The following is a 21,514-nucleotide window of genomic DNA, read 5'->3' as shown; positions in this document are numbered from 1 at the left end:
AAAATCATTCTTTTAACTTAAATATTAAAATTTTGAACCAAATTATCAATAATAAAAAAATTATAAAAAAAAAAAGAATATTTCTGCTCCTGTGAAAGAGAAGGAAAAGAGAAAAGGAAGCTGTCCACGATCTAATTCTAAAAAATATAAATGTAAATTATATTGATTTATATGTACAAATTTTGATAAATATAAATGTAAATTATATAATTTTTGTGTGTAAAATTTCGATAAATATAAATATAAATTATTACTAATTAATTATTGATAAAAAATAATAATATTTACTGATAATATAATATTATATTACTCTTAAATGATTAATTGTTTGTATTAGATAAAAACTTATTTGTGACGATTTGTGACAAGTAAAAGAATAGTTCACAAGATGAAAAACCATGTTAGAGATATTAAGTACTACCTAATCATGGTTAATAAGTGAGGAATTAAGTCAAACATTGAGAGAGAAGGGAGTTATATATAGATTATTGAAATGACCATGCTCTAATAAGTTTATGTGGATTGAAGGTCCACACAATGACGTGTGGTGAATTGGTAGCTATCTCAATTCTCAAGCATGTTTGCGTGATTGACGTTGAGTTCGCCATTAATTATTAAGACAAAATCTATACGAATCTTACTAACTTCCACCACTTGGGTTCAATGTATTAGGATCATCTCATCAGCATTCCACATGCTCAATAGAATTGTGTACTAGATCATGTATAACATGGAACTAATGTTGCACGTGATCACAATTATATATATATTGAGTGATTGAGATGAGAAACTTTTCTTTAATTTTTCCTCAATTGACAACAAATCATGCATATATATTAACATGGTATAAGAACACATAATTAGCATAACACATGCTATGCAACTATTGCTTCTTTTTTTTTTTTTTCTAAAGTTAAGGGTGAGACTCGAATTCGATATTTTTAAATAAAGAAGGAAGATTATGCTATTTGAGTTATAATTCGTTAGCACTATTGTTATTATTATTAATCTATAAATTTTGTTAACTTGTATTTTACAGACATAAATTAAAGGTGAATGCTATTCTACCATCTCTAAAGTAATATGTAAGTTACCTCTCTGATGTGTTATATTTTAATTGGATGTTTCTTTTATACATTCTCTACTCATTCGTCGTCGTTGCGCCTCCCAAGCATCACAATCTCATTGGGTGTCTTATTTTCTCTTCCCAAATCATTCTTTCAGAAAAGGTACTCCAACTCTCTTTAATTACATTTATTCCACCGCATTGTACTCTTTCATCGTCGTCGTTACGCCTCCCAAGCATCACCGTCTCATTGGTGTCTTGTTTTCTCTTCCCAATTACTCCTCCCCACTCTTTTGTCATCGTCGTTGTGCCTCTTAAGTATTACCGTTTTATTGGGTGTTCCATTTTCTTCGTCTGTCAGATCGTCACCGTCTTCCAAGATATTATTAACTCTCATGAGATTAAAGTAACTCAAGTTAAAATAAACACCCAATTAAAATATGATACATCAGAGAGGGAATAACTTATCATCAAAAAATAATTTATAAAAATAAATTTTTTCATATTTTTATTACATTAAATACGTAAAAATATTTAAAAATTTTATTATTATATTTTCAAAATATATCTGTAAAATACAAGTTAGTTAAATCCTTGATTAATTGTTATTTATTATAATAATAGCTGAGCGGCGCTTGTATGTTCTGTAGGAGTACAATGGAAAATTAATCTTTCACATTTGTCTTATATAGATTTTGGATTATCTACTAAGTGATGGAGCTTTCAAATTGAGGTGGAAAAAAAAAATTAAAGTGTTGCGAAGTCCAGATCAAGTGAATGTACGTAGAGAAAGTATATGAAGGTGTTCATCATGGAGAAGCAAATTGATGGAATATCAATTATTGAGGTAATATAACTATATAAAATGATCACATACACCTCTTACAATTAAAACGTTATGCAATTGTTTTGCTATATATGTTTAATTTTTGTCCCCTCCTCTTATTATTATCCCTTCTCACCGCATTATTTATATACCTCAGCTCATAGAGAAATTAAATTCAATGAATATGTCCAACTATAAAATAGTTTCATTGCGAATGTTTGCATAATTGCATATACATATAATGTGAAATAATGTGTGGATTCACATTTTTCATCCACCATTGGTTGATTCAGCGTAAACTTAGTTATAATCATTTTTCGGTGATTAAAAAAAGAAGATAATAGTTTTATGACATTTATCTTAATATAACTATTGTTATACAGAAATATTACTTGTACATTATTAAAATTAACCACTAAAATTAGTTATTATGTATTTGAATATAAATATATATATTATTTAATTTATTGTTAGTATATATTTTATATTGTAATATATCTTTTATATTAATTTTAGTGACCAATTTTAATGTAAATCTATTATTGTATATTGTATTAACATAATATAATTTTTTTTTTACATGGAGACTCCCATTATTCTATATATATCTACTATATAAATTGTCTGTTGGTTAGTGTTCGTTGTAAAAGATTAATTATAATAATAGTTAGAGATATAATATTTCATATATTTTTTCTTTTTAATATTTACTTACAAATGTTTATATACTTTATATCATTATTTTTAGATATACATGAACGAGGTGCATTATAACTTATAAGTCTTAATTATATTTTTTAAGGATAAAATCTGTGTATAGAGTTTATAAATATAATGTATCTCTTATTTTTTAGTTAATTTTTAGATTTGAGTTAGATCTATTTAATTTTAATTTTAATATGGTCTAAAAAAAAGAATTTATATTTTTTTTTGTATAATTTATATTTCAACATATAATCTACACTTATGACTAATTTAATCAATATGTTTACTTCTATTTATTTAAATTATTTTCAAAAGTAATTTTTCAAATGTTTTTCTACATGTGTAATGTTTATTATATTTATACAAACATGTTCAACTATTCATGAGAGTGTGGTGTCAGACTGTCAGATGATGTCTAACTTTCATTGCCCATAATGACAAAAGATTAGCTAGGAGTAGAGAAATATATATAATTAGGATATTTTGTTGTGAACAAGCTTGTCCCTCTTGCATTGCATATATATACTTGCCAACAAGATTATTGCTTTATTCAACCACCTAAAACATAACTACATTACATGAAGAATTTGCAATTTGGGAGACAATGATTGAAATTCACTCATCATACAGTTTAACCCTTCAGGTATGTGGTCCATTATGCTATTATTATATTTTATATTGACAATCAATTATTTTTGTGCAATATATACATACTGTGTGATTGTAATTATTTATCATTATTGTTGATTCTAAATTGAGTAAAGTATTATTTTTGTTTCCAACATTTAAAATAAATTTTAAAATTCTCTCTAACATTTAAAGATATTAATTGTGTTAATTAAGATTTTGTTAAAATTATTTCTTATTTCTTATTCATAATCTTGGAAGTAATGTAATTGGTTAAGGAAATTTCCAAGTGATAGACTGTAAAGTGGGAAATAGTATTCAAGCGCACATGGCAATAATTAATGACATATATATCATATGCATATGCATCATTTCACAAATGAAAAGTCAGTGAAAGGAATAGGAATAACATCCATGACACAAAGTCATTATTAACAGTAAGAAACATTTTGATAGGATTAGTATTGATCTAGTCGAATTAGAGAATTATGTTATAAATATGAGTATGATATAATAATGTAGGAGATGTATGATGTAATTAGAAATTCTACTTTTTTTTCTTTGACTCTAATTTTAGAAATTTATGTTCTATTCTCTCTGATTATCTCTAATTCTCTCTAGTTCTTAATACAATTTTGTATCAAATGATGCAGGTTGCCTGAACAAGCATCTTGGTCCGTTCTTGATAAATTAAATCCAAACATTGCAAACTAGTTTGAAATTGATCCCAAATTGAGTCCGGTGAACCACCATGAGAATTTGGCATGATGTTCATAATGAAAGCACCATTTGATATGAATTTGTATCAAGAATAGAGAGAAATATAGATAATCAGAGAGAATAAAAGAAAAATTTCTAAAATTAGGACCAAAGAAAAAAAATAGAATTTCTAATTACATCATGCATCTCCTACGTTATTATATCATACTCTTATTTATAGTATAATTCTCTAATTAGATTAGCGCAATACTAATCCTATCACATTTTAAGTGTTTCGTGATTCTAAGTTATGTTTTTAAATATTAATCTCAATTATAAAATTAGTTTTATCCATTGATTTCAATAATAAAATATATACATTATTAAAATCAATGATTAGAAATACTAAAACACGTGAAATCATAAAATATTTGAAACATTTCTTAAATTGTATATATTGCTGTTTTTATTAATTACCATCTCCAAGAGACACGATTGCGTTATATGATTATAATCTCTAGTTCCACCTTGCTAGTGAACTCTTATTCAATGATCAATGTTAGAGAAATAATAAAAAAAATTCTTTTATTTAACTTAATATTTATAATTTTATATATATAACATATATAATTATATATTTATTACATCTAAAATTATTTATTTATTTTAGTAATAATTAAAGAGTACAAAATAACAAACAGATATTTTGAGTTGATTTTTATAATTTTCTAAATACTTTTGTTATTCAATAATCAATATTTCATGGCTAGGATTATTATTATTATTATTATTATTATTATTATTATTATTATTATTATTATTATTTCACTTTTTTTTGTAGCTTAATAATTAGTAGCCATGAAGCGTTTAATAGCACCAAGTAAATTTTAGGGGATTTGGTGTAGCTGGCGCAAATGAATAATTATCCTAAATCTCCCCAATATTATTCCATTAATTGTAAGTTTTTATATTATTTTATCTTTTTTTGGGTAGAGTAAACTTCAAGTTTATTAAATGAAGTCACCCTAATAATATAAATCCTAGTCTTAGCTTGGACTAAGGAAAACATAAAACTAAAGAGTAAGTAAAGAATAATGCAATTAATTTAGGTGTATATGCCTTCGTATAAGACGAAAATTTGTGACGCAAAGCCTAGGTTATGCTCTAGAAGGTCAAGACTAGTAGCTAGTTAAATAAAAGCTTTTCATGTCATGAGAAAGGTTTATTTGTGCCGATTAGGCACTTAGTTTTTGGATAATTAATTAAGTCAGCAATTTAAATCCTTCAATAATATATAATAAACCAATTACATGCTTTTACACAGAGACAAATGGACGGCTTTGGGGATCTTGTATTAAAATGAACAAGTTATGTCTTAGACTAATCCTCTGTTTAATTTAATAGTATTGCTACTCTAGCTAGTTGATTCTCCAAATATCAGATTAATTTGATGAATGATCTTATAATAAAATTAGAGTGCCAATATTTCAAGTTAGTAAATGATAGCTTCTGCCAACATCTTTGGTTTGTAAGCCTTATTTGGAGAGAAGTAATCACAGTAGAAACCATTGCAAGTGTTAATCTGCAATAAAAGTCAACACAAATATTAATACATTATCAGCAAAAAATTGGATTTACATGAAAATACAAATGTTAATTATTTCTCTCAATAATGGAATATCATGTTTTGACTTATTTCACCATAGATAATCATGCTAATTTCACCAAGTCTGATGACACCTCAACATTATAATGAGAATAGTATTGAAATGACATAAAAGGTAAATCACAGCCATGCAAAAATGAAGCATAGTTCATTCTCATAATTCATAAACTCCAGTTTTGTGTCCGACCAAAATTTGAAAATGACAAATGTTTATAGAATATGAACATTTTTAAAGAAAGTAACAATAATTTTGTTAGATTAGATGGTACTCAAGGATGTCTTTTCAACTTTTTAAAAGAAAACATAAAAGATACTCATTTTATCAGGGTAGTAGTTTACTGTGCTGGCTGCAATTCTTTGGTTGTCCTTTGTTTCTCAATGCTTGTCTTCTAAAGAGTAAAGACTGTTTAATCTTGCAAGGACTGATAAAAGTCAATTAATCTTTCATTATCAACATGTCAAATTTGTTAACATGTCAGGTTTTGTGAAGCTGAATAGCTGAATAACTATTAACTAACTGAGAACATTTAATTGTTTAGAAACATGTGTATCGTGTGAAATAGTTGCTTATTATTGCAACAAGCAAGAATTGCATTTTTAAATATTTAATATAATCTAATTTAAATGATATTGGTGTTTAGTATTTGGGTAAAGTACTAAATTGGTGTCCTATGCTTGGGTGTAATCCTGTTTTGGTTCTTAAAGTTTAAAGTGTCCTATTTGAATCCAAAAAAGTTTCATTTAGTTTCAATGTAATCTTACCGTAAGATCAAAGTTAAATAATTAATGAAATGTCCAATGTCCTATATGGCAGTAGTACAAGAATAATGTCGATAATCTAGAGAATAAATGTATAAATTCCAGAGACACAAAATCAACTGTGGATGCATCAATATATTTATTTATTATTTTCTTACAATTTAAATGAAATATTTTTTATAGAATTAATGAGAATGAAATAATTTATTATTATTATTATTATTTGGAGTACATAAGAGTACACAAAAACATTAAATTTTATGTACTTTTAAATAGTTGAGACACTAATTTTTTATATTTTTATTTTTATTTAATTTTCAAAATTTAATTTTTATTTTTTTAAATCTTTTTTTATATTTGTTTATTTTTTGTGATAAGAGTAACCTATTTTTTTAGATTATATATTATTTATTTGGATTTTGATAAATTTTTTAGAGTAATTTTTTACTACTTCTAAGAACTGGTATGCTAATTCAATGAGTACATTATCACAAACTATTCTATTTAAATATGTTAATATTAATTATTCAATTTATTTTTTATATCTTATTTTGTCTCTAATTATTTTATACTATAGAATTAAGAATCAATTATATTTAAAATCATTCTTATCGTGTATTGACACTGGAATATTAATGAAAATATATTTGTCATGTTTTTGTGGTGTTAGAGTTAACAACTTCACAACGAATTAAGGGGGAGGAAAAGCCACAGATCGAATAGTCGCATATACCTTTAATACCAATGAAATTATGATATGCACAAAAAAATCGTGGTCTGATGCTTTTGGAGTTCAAACCTCACCGGAAAGGTGAAAATTAAGGTTAAAATATGAATGACATAGTAACAAATATTGAAAAGTCAAAATTAGGACCGTTTCACAGAAAACAATATGATCTTAGATATCATACTTTATCTAATTTGAACGAAAAAACAAAAGATTTTGTGTTACCCAACTCTGTTTAGACAGAGCCACATCAGATTGGACCCACAAGAACCACAAATATTGAGTACACAGCAATCTGCTCTCTCCGCCAACCGTAGAAATCGTTATCCCAAAATCTCATCCACTCCCTCTCATTCCCTCCACTCATTCCTCACTTGATAAACCATAGCAAATTGAGCATCTCATGAACACACAAGGAGAGGATAACACCAATCTCAACATAAACCAACCAAACCAATACACCACAACCCTCTTTCTCTAGCTCTCTTTCTGCTGTTGTAATCTACTTACACTGCAGAAGCCCCAAAAGGTACTCCATCTGCGACAATGTCTTGTTCCAATCTCACTATGTTGGTGTCCTCAAAACCTTCTCTTTCTGATGCCTCCAACCTCTCTTTCCGTTCTGTTCTCAACCCTTTTCAGCTCCCTTCACAAAACTCACCCTCATGCAGCCTCTCACGTTCTTCTGTCACCCCAGTACAGTGTGGTCTCAGAGAGCTCAGAACCCGCATTGAATCTGTCAAGAACACACAGAAGATCACAGAAGCAATGAAGCTTGTTGCAGCCGCTAAAGTCAGAAGGGCTCAAGAAGCTGTTGTTAATGGAAGACCCTTCTCAGAGACTCTTGTTGAGGTCCTCTACAACATCAACGAGCAGCTCCAAACTGAGGACATTGATGTCCCTCTCACAAAAGTTAGGCCAGTGAAGAAGGTAGCACTGGTTGTGTGCACTGGTGATAGAGGTCTCTGTGGTGGTTTCAACAATAACATCATCAAGAAAGCCGAGGCAAGAATTGCTCAATTGAAGGATCTTGGTCTTGACTACACTATCATTAGTGTTGGCAAGAAGGGTAACTCTTACTTCCTCCGTAGACCTTACATACCAGTTGATCGGTTTCTAGAAGGAGGATCGCTCCCAACTGCGAAAGAAGCTCAGGCAATTGCTGATGATGCCTTCTCGCTGTTTATCAGTGAAGAGGTTGACAAAGTAGAACTCTTGTACACAAAGTTTGTGTCATTGGTGAAATCAGATCCTGTGATTCATACCTTACTTCCACTGTCGCCAAAGGGAGAGATTTGTGACATCAATGGAAACTGTGTTGATGCTGCTGATGATGAGTTCTTCAGGCTAACAACAAAGGAAGGAAAGCTAACTGTAGAGAGGGATGCTGTGAGGACAAAGACAGAAGACTATTCACCAATTTTGGAGTTTGAGCAAGATCCTGTTCAGATCCTTGATGCTCTCTTGCCGCTTTATCTCAACAGCCAAGTCTTGAGAGCACTTCAAGAATCACTTGCAAGTGAGCTTGCTGCTAGAATGAGTGCAATGAGTAGTGCAACTGATAATGCTGTTGAGTTGAAGAAGAACTTATCCATTGTCTACAATAGGGAACGTCAGGCTAAGATCACAGGTGAAATTCTTGAGATTGTTGCTGGTGCCAATGCTCTTCAATAGGTTACTTTTGGCATCATCATCATCATTATCCATGGTTGGATTTATTTGTAGGTGTCCAATATCATAAAAGGGTGTTGTCGCTCCCCTTTATTACATTCTAATGTTCTTATTTATGACCGTTATGAAACTATGCGATTTTTACACTTCTGAAATATAAAAAACTAGGAGTCTCAAAGGGAAACCTTTTATTTTTTTTTTGTCAAGTTTTTTCCCTCCTTTTCATCTCACAAATGATGTATGTAATAATAGATCTATATATCATGTCACTGTTTTGGAAGTTGTATCTAAAAATTTATCATTTATATACTTTATTGTGGCTTTCACAATGACTAATTACTGATTTAGGTATTCTCATTGTTATATACAAGATATTCGAGCAACTTTTATTTAGATGTTTATGTTAGAGAATTACGAGATCTGTGACCTCGAGAATTCTGATGAATTCTAAAAGAAAGACAAATAATTAAAGGAAGAAAAAGCTCAAAAACAAAAACTATTGATAATGATAAATATTTTTTTATTTAATTTATTTTGCTAGCATGTACTAATTTTGTATGGAGACAATTAATTAAGACATTATTATTTCATATTTATGAGAGTATACGAGAGTACACATATATAACTATATTGATTTTTTACATTTTTATTTTTATTTAATTTTTAAAATTTACTTTTAATTTTTGCAAATCTTTAGTTATATCTGTTTATTTTTTTAATAAGAGTGTCCTATTTTTTAATTTATATATTATTTCTTTGGAGTACATTATCATAAAATAATTTTATTTAATTATGTTATATTAATTATTCAATTTATTTTATACTATAAAAAATCAATTATATTTAAAAAGCATGTGTTGAGAGAAAAAGATATTAATAAAAATTAACTGCATATATCAAAATCAGCTATAAAATATTTATATTCGTAGTTGATTTTAACATGTATGTACATAATATTTTTTTTTATTGCAAATCAATCCATACCTTAAAATGTATAAGTTATCCGAATCATTTCTGTAATAGATAGAAGCAACATAAGTTTTAGTAGAAGATTATTGTAATAAAGAAGTTTAAAAAACTGCTTGATGAATAACTAATTATATTGTGCTTAGTTCCATAGTATTTAATCACCTCTAGAGCTACACCAAGCCTAAAACAAGAGAAGGAGTATACTCCACTTTCTAACTCCAAAAACCCCACTTTAGTAGCTCCAACCAAAAACCTTGTTTTAACTGACGTCTTTGTCAAACCACGATGCTGCATGCAAAAACAAAAATACATAATGAATAAGAATCATGATGTCCTAGTGATGTTATTCACAAAAACGAGCACTTAATTATCTTATCTATAATCTAATTCATGATAAGCTTAAAATCAAATTACGAATAGTAAATAAACAAAGAAGAAAAGAAAGAATAGGTTCTCACAATTAAAACTTGAACAGAGTTACTGAATTATCTATCAACATAAAACAATAAACAATAAACAAAGGTACACTGTATAACTAGAATTAGTGTCACACATGACCATAGCAACCACATAACTAGAAAAATAACAAGTGAAATGTTGTTTTTGAATTGATAAACTTGATTTAAAATATTAGAATACCACTAGATTTTATTGTTTTTAGTTAATAGTTGACAGTTAATCAATAATATTTAAAAGTGTGAACTAAAAAAAATGTTATTATATTACTAAACTAAAAAAATTAGATTAATGACTAAAAATACTGATAAAAAACAAAAAAAATTTATTAGTTCTTGAGTTTTTCTTATTCTCTTATTGATCAAACTATAATATTTTATTGTGAGACATTATTATTCTACTTTGTTTCAGAATTCAAACAAAAGTAATTTCAACATAAAATCTATTCTTATCTAACTAACAAAAAGATTAAAATGCAAAAGAAAAAAGACCCTGAGCCCGCCTTCAGCCAAAACTTTGGTCCAATACATGTAGTGTGCTTCATTTAGACCATATTTATTTTAAAGTGGTTACTATCATAAAAATTTTATAATTGTCTTCATATGAAAATGTTTCTTTTTTACTATTAGATAATGAATTATAAAGTTTGATTTTGATATATTTACAAGTGTTATTTAGTTTAAAGTGTGGCTAAATAAACAAAATACACTTTTAACACAATAATTTTTATAAAAAGATGTTTTTAACATTTTCATTTGAGTAGGCACCTTATTTTAATGGATGGATTTTTATTTTCTATTTTCTATTCGGTAACTGAAAGAACGAAAATTTTTTTACCCTTTACCGCGGTAATTTCCGGTTCTATCTTACAATAGTGTTAGCAACTTAGCATTGTCCTAGATTCGTTTAACGGTTTTGTTGGTAAGTAACTGGATTTGTTGCTATTCTGTTTTTTATTTTTTATTTTTTTTTTATTTCCACCAAAAATTGATGCGTTTATGAGCTTTGACTTTCCGGGGATTGGAAATAAAGTCGTAGATATTATGCAAGCTTCAACCTTTGGCTTCAAAGTAAAAGCTTTTGAGGGTTTCACAAACAAAGGGTCTTGTTTGGTTTTGCCGAATGAGTAGTAACAGTAGAACCAGTTGCTGGGGTTTGAGGCCTGGTTCGAGCACAATGGAAACTGAGCTCAGCACTGCAAGAAGGGGTTTTGCAGCAGGAATTTTTGGCTCTTCTGCTAAGCCTAGATCAATAAGGGCTCAAGCTTCTTCTGGTTTTTCTTCTATTGCTGATTCATGCCTTTGATTTGTTTGGTTTATTAGATATATTCTGAGATTTCTATAAAGTTAATCAATGATATGTGAACTATGAAGTGGTTGATTTTGATTTGCATATACACATGTATCTTGGTTATACCTGATTTTCATTTTCATAGCTAGACTGCTTACTTCATATCTGATTTTGGTGTTGAATTGCAGCGAAGTTTTTCTATTTAGACCCTTTTTGTCTATGTGAATGTATACTCATGTAGGAATCTTTGAGAGATTTCCTTACTAGGACTCATTTCTTTGCTTCTTGATTAATTCTAGCAGAATGTTAGATCAATGATTATGGTCAACCGAAAAATATAGTTTGGCTATGTAATTTTCGAAGTACAATTAGGCATTTTGCAAAACCATGTTGTGTTAATCTGTAGTATTATCCATTATAGCTGCTTTTTGTTACATCCCTTGATTTGATGGGTCTTAATATCATAATATCCAGAATTTGCATATTGTGAAGGAGTTTATGCCTCTCAAAAAAGTTTCTTACTGAAGTTGCATTGCAGATGAAGATGTTGAAGATCTTCTCCCTGCTAATAATGTTCCTGGAAAATCTTCTGGGACCGTCTTGCCCTTTGTTGGTGTTGCTTGCCTTGGAGCCACTTTATTCGGTTATCATCTTGGGTATGGATTTTCATATTCATTTTACTCTGCTGATAACTGGATTTATACTGCAGCATATCTAGAATCTGTATTGCCATCAAAGTTATATGAGTGATTTGCACTATATCTTAATTGAGTGATTTTCATATTCATTATTCTTTTCCCATTTGGAAAACTTTGACAATGCCCTGTTTCTTGTAGGGTGGTAAATGGAGCTCTTGAGTACCTGGCCAAGGATCTTGGTATTACTGAGAACACTGTACTACAAGGTGCACCTTTTTTTTTCATAGTTGCAAATTAATCTAGTCTATTTGATCTTATGAGAAAAGAAAGCTGTAAATGTTTATGAAATACAATTTTCTTATTCTTTACCTCAGGCATTTTAAGTTTTATGTTCATGGAAAGTTTTCTGTTAATGTTACTTATAAACACATTGAACTGAGAAAAACCTTCCGTTTTTGTATGGTATGGAGTGTAATTTAATTATTTGTTGCTTTTGCATTTTTGTGCAAAACCATTATTTATGTCCCACTATCTATAAAATTTTTGTTTCTAAAAGTTCCAGTTTCACTTGAAAATGCTCCAACAAGATTTTCATGACTATAAAATCCATCAACAGGATGGATTGTCAGCTCTCTACTTGCTGGCGCCACTGTGGGTTCATTCACTGGTGGAGCATTGGCTGACAAATTCGGCCGAACTAGGACCTTTCAGTTAGATGCAATTCCACTAGCAGTTGGAGCATTTCTTTGGTCAATCAGTTGTCCTTGAGTTCAAGGTTTGATCTTTTATGTTTTTTTGAAATGATGCTGAACATCACAAATTACAGTGCTACAGCTCAAAGCATTCAGACGATGATTGTTGGCCGCTTACTAGCTGGTATAGGAATCGGTGTTACATCTGCAATTGTACCATTATACATATCTGAGGTGGTGGTGCTATAAATTATTTTAACATTTCTGATTTGTTTTATATATTTTATATTGACTGCTTAGGTGATTCCTTACAATGAACAGATTTCTCCAACTGAAATTCGCGGTGCGCTTGGATCTGTTAATCAACTTTTTATATGTATTGGGATTCTTGCAGCATTAGTAGCCGGTTTGCCTCTGGCAGGAAATCCTATATGGTATTGAGCTATTTATTTTTCTTCTGAATACAAATATCAAATAGAGATAGTAACATATATATGATTGTTAACCTTGAAATTTTGTTGTATAGTTGATGGAAGCCTTTAAATTTTTTGTTAAACTGTGAATCCAATGTTTGTTAACATGCATCCTCTTCTCCTTCTCTCTTCATTCAATTCCATAAGGTGGCGGACAATGTTTGGAATTTCGGTTGTTCCATCTGTTCTGTTAGCACTAGGAATGGCAGTTTCTCCGGAAAGTCCTAGATGGCTCTTTCAGGTTGTCCTGCAATTCCACAATCATTGACATGAATGGTTTCCTTAATGTTTCTAAGTAGGTTGATATTGTAGAATCATAGTATTTATGTTTGGCAATTGCAACAAGTTTCTTGTAGGTTTTGTGAGTGACTTGCATTTATTTTTTTACAGCAAGGGAAAATATCTGATGCGGAGAAAGCAATTAAAACACTTTATGGAAAAGAAAGAGTTGCTTCGGTTATGCATGACTTAACAGCAGCAAGTCAAGGTTCTTCTGAACCTGAAGCAAGGTGGTTTGATCTTTTTAGTAGCAGGTATCGGAAAGGTATTCAATAATTTAAGAATAATTCCATATTCCATTAACCAGGAGAAATAAAAAATCTAGTATAAGATTGGTTTCAAATTTTTAGTTTACTCTGAAATTGATTGATGCTTTGTGAATTGGTGCTGCAGTTGTCAGTGTTGGAGCAGCACTTTTCTTGTTCCAGCAGTTTGCTGGAATTAATGCCGTGGTGTATTATTCGACTTCTGTTTTCCGCAGTGCTGGAATTGCTTCTGACATTGCAGCAAGTGCCCTTGTTGGTGCTTCAAATGTCTTCGGTTAGTATCATTATTTTTGTCCTGAAAAAATGTATAATGTGAACAAAGGTGAAGTTATTTCCTGCTGGTGTTTGATTTTGTTGCAGGCACTGTAATCGCTTCATCCTTGATGGACAAACAAGGAAGGAAAAGTCTCCTTATCACAAGTTTTACCGGAATGGTAATAGTTTTTCTCATCTTATATCTGTCTAAGGCCTAATGCATAAGATTTTGAACCTCAGGTTGAATTCTTTTCACTTTTCAGTCACAAATGCCTTTCAACTTGCTACTTCTCAATGAATGATTGTAAAGGTCTAGTTGACTTTTCTGATAGTTTATTTTAGTTTTATGCATATAACCTATTCATGATCTTATGCTAAACAATGCATGAAACATCATTGGTGTTTTCTTTCCTAGGCTGTTTCTATGTTGCTTCTTTCTCTGTCTTTCACTTGGAGTGTCCTTGCACCATATTCTGGTACCCTTGCAGTGCTTGGAACTGTCGCGTAAGTATTATTAATTTCGTTCGACAAAAGACTACTTTATAGTTCATATTATTCCTTTTTCCCTGTTTCTTTTAACAATGATCAATGAACCTTAAACAGCTATGTGTTATCCTTTTCTCTTGGTGCTGGTCCTGTGCCTGCTCTTCTTCTACCTGAGATATTTGCCTCGAGAATTAGAGCTAAAGCGATCTCTTTGTCGTTAGGCACACATTGGGTAAGTAACTTTGCTATGGAAGATTATATCAACTTCAATCACTCTCTTTATGTTGCTGTCAAAATTTTGAATTTTCTTTTCACATTTTTGTTCAGAGGCTAAAAATGCATGTCTAAAAACCTTAGTGTAGTAAGTGAGAGTTTAAACCAATAATCACATGGCTAAGTTGACAAAATGATGAATGAAACAGAACAAGTTTTTTCTATGTACTCTAATTACTTCACCTTGCTGTGTTGAGCTTTTTAGTTGAAAAAAAAAAAAAAAAACAGAACAAGTTTTCTCTATGAATTTTTCAAATTATTCCTTACTATATTTAAAGCTAAAAACAAGATGAAACTGCATAAGAAGCCATGCCAAACTCAATCACATAGTTCTCTTGTGCTTGATTCCAGGGACGGTTCTACGTGTACACTGTTGTGGGGCAAACGCCCCCACTATTATTTGAAATTTTGTTGAGTAGTACATGATAATAATATTTATTTACCCCCATTAAATTATTAAATTTGACCCCACAATAATTTTTTATTCAACTTTTGGTACTTAATCGTCACTTTAAAAATTTTATATTAGAAATTCGTTAGAATAATCAATTCTCAAATTTAAACGAAATTAGTGTTCTTTTTTAAAAATCAACACAAAAGAATATTATTTATCTTATTTTCAAATTAGCTTTAATTTTTGCATAGCAACTGTATTAATTGAAAGAACTTTTTTAACTATAAATATCAATAAGAGTTGACTTCTAATTGTGTAGGGAAGTGCATTTCTAAATAATTATTTAGTAATATATATAAAAAGAGAGAAATTTTGATGGTAATGTTAAGAGAAACATTATTTAATTTTTTAAAATATAAAACCTAAAACAATAGAATTTTAAATTATATATTATTATTTAAATTACTATTTTAGTATTGTAATTTATATATTAGATATTTTGAAGGCTAATCATATTTTACAATAATGAAATATAATAATAACAATAATCATGTTATATGTACATAAAAAATAATTATTTGTATAAAATATATATTAAAATATAAAATACACATTAAAAATAAGTTAAACAATACATGTATTTATACACAGATATATAATGGTTAATAGATAATTTAATATTTAATTTTTTATATACACATGTTATTTTTATTATAAAATTTATTATGATGTTATATAAATTTTGCCCCCACTACTAAAATTTTCTGGATCCGTCACTGCTTGATTCTATTTATTATCTTAAAAATACAAGAACCATAAAAAAGGTTTTCCTTATTAATGCTAATGATGGATTTTTTTTTGTCTTCTTCCCTTATCAGATCTCCAACTTTGTGATTGGACTGTATTTCCTAAGTGTTGTAAACAAGTTTGGAATCAGCAGTGTGTACTTGGGGTTCTCAACTGTGTGTATTCTTGCTGTATTGTACGTATCTGGTAATGTTGTGGAAACAAAGGGTCGTTCATTAGAAGAAATAGAACGTGCTCTTAGCCCTGCATCTTAATAACATCCTTATCAAATGCATATGCATTATCCTAAGTAGACTTTGACTTTAGATGCGGTTATTGTATCTATCTTATGTTGAGTTAACTTTGAAATATAATCTATAGTTATATATGGCATAATTCTGTATTTATTAATTATTATATGGAGCACAAATGATAGGAAAAAAGGCTAGCAATGCAAGTGTTATTTAAAAGTAGGTTTAATTATTCTGTCGATCCCTATAGTTTCACCGAATTTTTAATTAGGTTCCTATACTATATCAGATTTTGCAACTAAAATTCCTACTGTGACAAAAACATTGAAATTTTAACGAAATATTTTGTTAAACTATATAGACTATTCAGTCAAGTATTAGGCATATTCGTTTTATTTAACAGAATATTCTGTTAATTTCAGCGTTTTTGTCATGTTAAGAACTTAATTACAAAATTTGAAATGGTATAGGAACTCAATTGAAAAGGAAAAAAGTATAGGGACCTAATTAAAAATTCAGTAAAATTATAGGAACCGACAAAATAATTACACCTTAAAAGTATAATGCTAAAGAAATTTTTTTTTTTTGCTAACATTAGCTAATTTTTATAAAATTATTTGTTTATCTTAAATTCTAGACCTTAAATTATAAATCTTTAATCTTAAATCATAAATTATAAACCTAAATAGTAAAATTGACTAAAAGTTGATTCTCTGTATTTTTTTATTTATATTTATATTAATATAAAAAATAGACAAATTAAGAAAAGACGTAAGATTTTATTTTGATTCACGTCAAACTTACCATAATGTTTAGATATTTCTAAGGCAAATCAAAATGGAATAAATAAATAAATAAATAAATAAATAAATAAATAAATAATATTATTGACTTGATATCTATAATTAATATTGCGACGAGTGGTTAGTTATTAATTTTTTTTTCTTCGTCTTAAAATCATGTATATATATGCCAACAATTCGAGTCCAATAATTTAATCCTCACACAACTGATTATGAAATTTTAATATTGAAGAAAATCTATTGATCTTTCTGGTTGATCTCTCTCGATAATTATCACATGGAGCGAAACCCACCATATCATTATTTTCTCTTCATTATCCTTGGCATATCACTAGCAACAATGGCACCATTATTATTCACAACATTTATGTCATCACCACCTTCATTAGAATTACCAACAAATTATTCACAACCGTTAGATGTAACTACATCACATAATTTCACCAAAGTGTGTGATTTGAATACACCAACAATCATGCACAACATGGACGATGAAGAGTTGTTCCTCAAAGCAAGTATGGTCCAAGGAATCCAAGATTATTTTCCTAAGAACAAAACTAATAATAATATTGTTCCAAAGGTAGCATTCATGTTCTTGGTGAGAGGTGCATTGCCCTTAGCACCATTGTGGGAGAGCTTCTTCAAAGGACACAAAGAGTTCTACTCCATTTACTTGCATCAACATCCTTCTTTCAATGAAACCTTGCCTCCAGATTCTGTTTTCTTTGGAAGAAAAATCCCTAGCAAGGTTAGTTTTTTTTTTTTTTTTAATATTTGCATGCATTAAATTATAGAGGAACAACGTTTTTTTTTTAACAATGTAAATAATAAATAAAAAAAATAATTTTCATTTTAAAATTTAAATTTTGAATTAATTAAATATAATCTTAGTTAATGGGCCTGAAATACAATTTATTGTTCACGTTGTTTGCATCTCTTATTGTTCACCTAGCTGTTTGATTGTTTCTAAGATCCTTGTACCTATTGTTTTTCTTACATCATTAAAGAATGAATTTAATTAATATGTATTCTAAAAATACATATTAAAATTATTATTATTAGTTGAAATCTTTAAATATTTTATTTAATAATATTAAAAACTTAAATTTATATATATGGATAACCTTAAATGGCATATATTATCATTATTGTTCATTGACCACATTATAACTATTGGTTTCGATTTTTATTCCCATTAAATTAAACGGATTCACATAATTAATGGATTGCATCAATATAAAACATTATTATTGGTGGTGTTGCTTTTGTTACGCTTGGAAATTAATTATCCAAAAAAAATTGAGGGTCAAAAATTTTAATTTATATTAATTTATCTTGACTAATATTTTTAGCCAATATTTTAAAATTTTTAATACAATAGTCGAATATTATATTTTTAGTCAATATTTTTAAATATTATTAATTAATTATTTGTTAAAAATAATAAATTGTACTAGTAATAATATAGTATTGTTCTAAAATTATATATTGCAATACTTGTTTATTTGTACAACTAAGTAATATTTAAATTTTATAAAACATTACTGTTATATAATAAATTAAATTAGTAAAAAACAAGAATATAAAATTAGAGAAAATTATTATTTATATATAGTCTTTCGTAGTTAGAATCTGATCAAACAATAGTGATTCTTTTTTGAGTGAATAGCTCATCCGATCCCTGACAATTACCTCAAAAGGAGAACGAGGTTCTCAAGAAAAAAATACACCAAATTCGGCCTCTGATCTTTTTTTTTTGGACTGATTAGTCCTTGTATCAAAAAAAATATTGACTTTTTTTGGCACAAAGGCCTCGTTGTCCTTTCGAAGTAATTATCAGGAACCAGGTTTATTTTTTTTTTTTTGTCAAGAGCCTCGTTGTCTTTCGAGGTAATTATCACTAGCTATTTTGAGTTTTTCTCTTCTGTTTTACTAACAGTTAGTCTCTACTTTAATCATAAATAAATTTTAATAAAGTATTTAAGATTATTTCAATTAATAAAATAACAAGAAATAAATAAAAATCATTATTAAAGATAGTTATATCTTTTATAAAAATTTATATATTCAAACAAAATTAATTAGACACTTTTTTTTTGTTTGAATGTGTGGCAGCCAACTTCATGGGGCTTGTCATCACTTGTAGATGCTGAGAGGCGTCTTCTTGCTAATGCACTTCTTGATTCATCCAACCAACGCTTTATTCTTCTCTCAGAATCATGCATTCCATTGTTTGGTTTCAAAGCAATCTACGACTATTAATTTATATTAATTTATATTGACTAATATTTTTAGTCAATATTTTAAAATTTTTAATAAGTAGTCTAATATTATATTTTTAGTCAATATTTTTAAATATTATTAATTAATTATTTGTTAAAAATAATAAATTGTGCTACTCATATAGTATTATTTTAAAATTATATATTGCAATACTTGTTTATTTGTACAAATAAATAATATTTAAATTTTATAAAACTTACTGTTATATAATAAATTAAAGTTAGTGAAAAACAAGAATATGAAATTAGAAAAAATTATTATTTATATATAGTCTTTTGTAATTAGAATGGTCAAATAAAAGTGATTCTTCTTGACTAATAGTCAGTCTCTACTTTAATCATAAATAAATTTTAATAAAGTATTTAAGATTATTTCTATTAATAAAATAACAAGAAATAAATAAAAATCATTATTAAAGATAGTTATATCTTGAGAAAATGACAAATCGATCCCTGACTTTTTGGTTTGCGGATATTTAAGTCCCTAAGAATTTAAAAATACATTTAACTCTCTGACCTCTTGAAAATCTGGACACATCGATCCCTTGGTCTAATTTATTCCATTTTAAAAACTATTTCACGTGTGCATCCATATCAACCAGGTCAGTACAACGAAAGTCATGTTTAATTTTTCTGTTGGGTCTGACAGACCCATCACCCAAGTGAACACGAAGGATCAATATGTCTAGGTTTTAAAAAGGTCAAGGACTTAAATGTATTTTCAAATCCTTGAGGACTTAAATGTCCACGGATCAAAAGGTCAATGACTTATTTGTCATTTTCTCTTATATCTTTTATAGAAATTTATATCGGTGAAAACTCAGGTGCAGTCAACTTCACATGAAATTGATAGTTGAGAGTCGTTAATCATTTAACAACTCTTAGTTATCAACCTCACGTGAATTTACACCATTTATATATTCAAACAAAATTAATTAAACACTTTTTTTTTTTGTTTGAATGTGTGGCAGCCAACTTCATGGGGCTTGTCATCACTTGTAGATGCTGAGAGGCGTCTTCTTGCTAATGCACTTCTTGATTCATCCAACCAACGCTTTGTTCTTCTCTCAGAATCATGCATTCCATTGTTTGGTTTCAAAGCAATCTATGACTATCTCATGAACACAAACCTTAGCTTCTTAGAATCATATGATATGTCTGGAAGACCGGGAACCGGAAGATACCATCCAAAAATGTGGCCAATCGTTAACATAACAAATTTCCGAAAGGGGTCTCAATGGTTTGAAGTGAAGCGTGACATTGCAATTGAAATAGTGAAAGACACTAAGTACATCCCTTTGTTTAAGAAGTATTGTGTTCCACTTCCACATGGGATATGCTTTTGTGATGAACATTATTTGCCCACACTTTTGCAAATGTTGCACTACAAGATGAACGCAAAACGTAGCATCACTTGGGTGGATTGGTCAATTGCTGAAGGCCCTCACCCAAGAGAAATTGGTTCAAGTAGTTATAACATTACTTATGAGTTTTTGAACAAAATTAGGTTTGGATCAAAGTGTGTTTACAATGGGAACATCACCAACATGTGTTTCCTCTTTGCTAGAAAGTTTCTTCCAAGTGCATTAGAGCCTTTGCTTAGGGTGTCTCCTTTGTTGTTTGGTATTGATCCTTAATTAGTTAACATATAATTCTATATATAGTAGTTTATTTATCATCTTATAATTTCGTTTTTTCTATTAAATAATGAATTGAGTAAAGTTGCGTATGTGATTTTTTTCAAAAATATCTCTAAAGTTTAATTATATTCAATTTTGTCACTAATGTTTTTTATTTGTATCAAAATTATTCCTAAATGTTAATTCCATATGAAATGTTGGGGACAAAATTGAAAACATTTAGGGATAGTTTTAAAACAAATCGAAAACGTTAAGGACAAAATTAAATAAATCGAAAACCGTAAGGATAAAATTAAAATTAAACTATTAGGGATATTTTTGAAAAAAAATTACAAACCTTAGAGATAGAAAATATATTTTACTCTAATGAAATTTAATTTTGATGTAGTAACAGTATAATATTCAGTTATATAATATTAGCAATAATAACTGTTACGAGGATTACCTGAAACATTGATTTGGGCCTGAACATGAGGTCCAGATCTCTTTATATGGCAGCGTCCGACTTGTACTTGTAAGAGACTCCGATGCTTAA

The 21,514-nt window shown here is 28.7% G+C and overlaps 3 protein-coding genes and 1 long non-coding RNA gene across 4 annotated transcripts; all 4 read left to right on the top strand.

Annotated features, from left to right (window-relative positions):
* Positions 1–1,761: 1,761 nt before the first annotated feature.
* LOC140184371 (uncharacterized) lies at positions 1,762–4,137 on the top strand. Its single transcript, XR_011880830.1, has 3 exons — positions 1,762–1,913; positions 3,182–3,240; positions 3,878–4,137. It is a non-coding gene; the product is annotated as an uncharacterized lncRNA (long non-coding RNA).
* A 3,100-nt stretch (positions 4,138–7,237) lies between these two features.
* LOC112744948 (ATP synthase gamma chain, chloroplastic) lies at positions 7,238–9,082 on the top strand. The gene has a single exon (XM_072234219.1). The coding sequence runs from the start codon at positions 7,622–7,624 to the stop codon at positions 8,747–8,749; it is 1,128 nt and encodes a 375-aa protein (XP_072090320.1). The 5' UTR covers positions 7,238–7,621; the 3' UTR covers positions 8,750–9,082.
* A 1,979-nt stretch (positions 9,083–11,061) lies between these two features.
* Positions 11,062–16,417, top strand: LOC112744947 (plastidic glucose transporter 4-like). Its single transcript, XM_072234218.1, has 13 exons — positions 11,062–11,444; positions 12,000–12,117; positions 12,298–12,365; positions 12,716–12,848; positions 12,926–13,025; positions 13,113–13,225; positions 13,412–13,505; positions 13,655–13,808; positions 13,937–14,083; positions 14,170–14,243; positions 14,480–14,568; positions 14,668–14,782; positions 16,096–16,417. Exons 1-13 carry the CDS (start codon positions 11,294–11,296, stop codon positions 16,276–16,278), a joined length of 1,539 nt encoding a protein of 512 aa, XP_072090319.1. The 5' UTR covers positions 11,062–11,293; the 3' UTR covers positions 16,279–16,417.
* An 841-nt stretch (positions 16,418–17,258) lies between these two features.
* Positions 17,259–20,976, top strand: LOC112740727 (glycosyltransferase BC10-like). The gene is made up of 2 exons (XM_072234716.1): positions 17,259–17,805; positions 20,311–20,976. The coding sequence occupies exons 1-2, from the start codon at positions 17,335–17,337 to the stop codon at positions 20,974–20,976; spliced, it is 1,137 nt and encodes a 378-aa protein (XP_072090817.1). The 5' UTR covers positions 17,259–17,334.
* The last annotated feature ends 538 nt before the right edge of the window (positions 20,977–21,514 follow it).

Source organism: Arachis hypogaea, chromosome 4 (assembly GCF_003086295.3).
Source record: "Arachis hypogaea cultivar Tifrunner chromosome 4, arahy.Tifrunner.gnm2.J5K5, whole genome shotgun sequence".
In the NCBI taxonomy this organism is placed as follows: Eukaryota; Viridiplantae; Streptophyta; class Magnoliopsida; order Fabales; family Fabaceae; genus Arachis; species Arachis hypogaea.
This window is presented reverse-complemented; position numbering and strand designations above follow the sequence as displayed.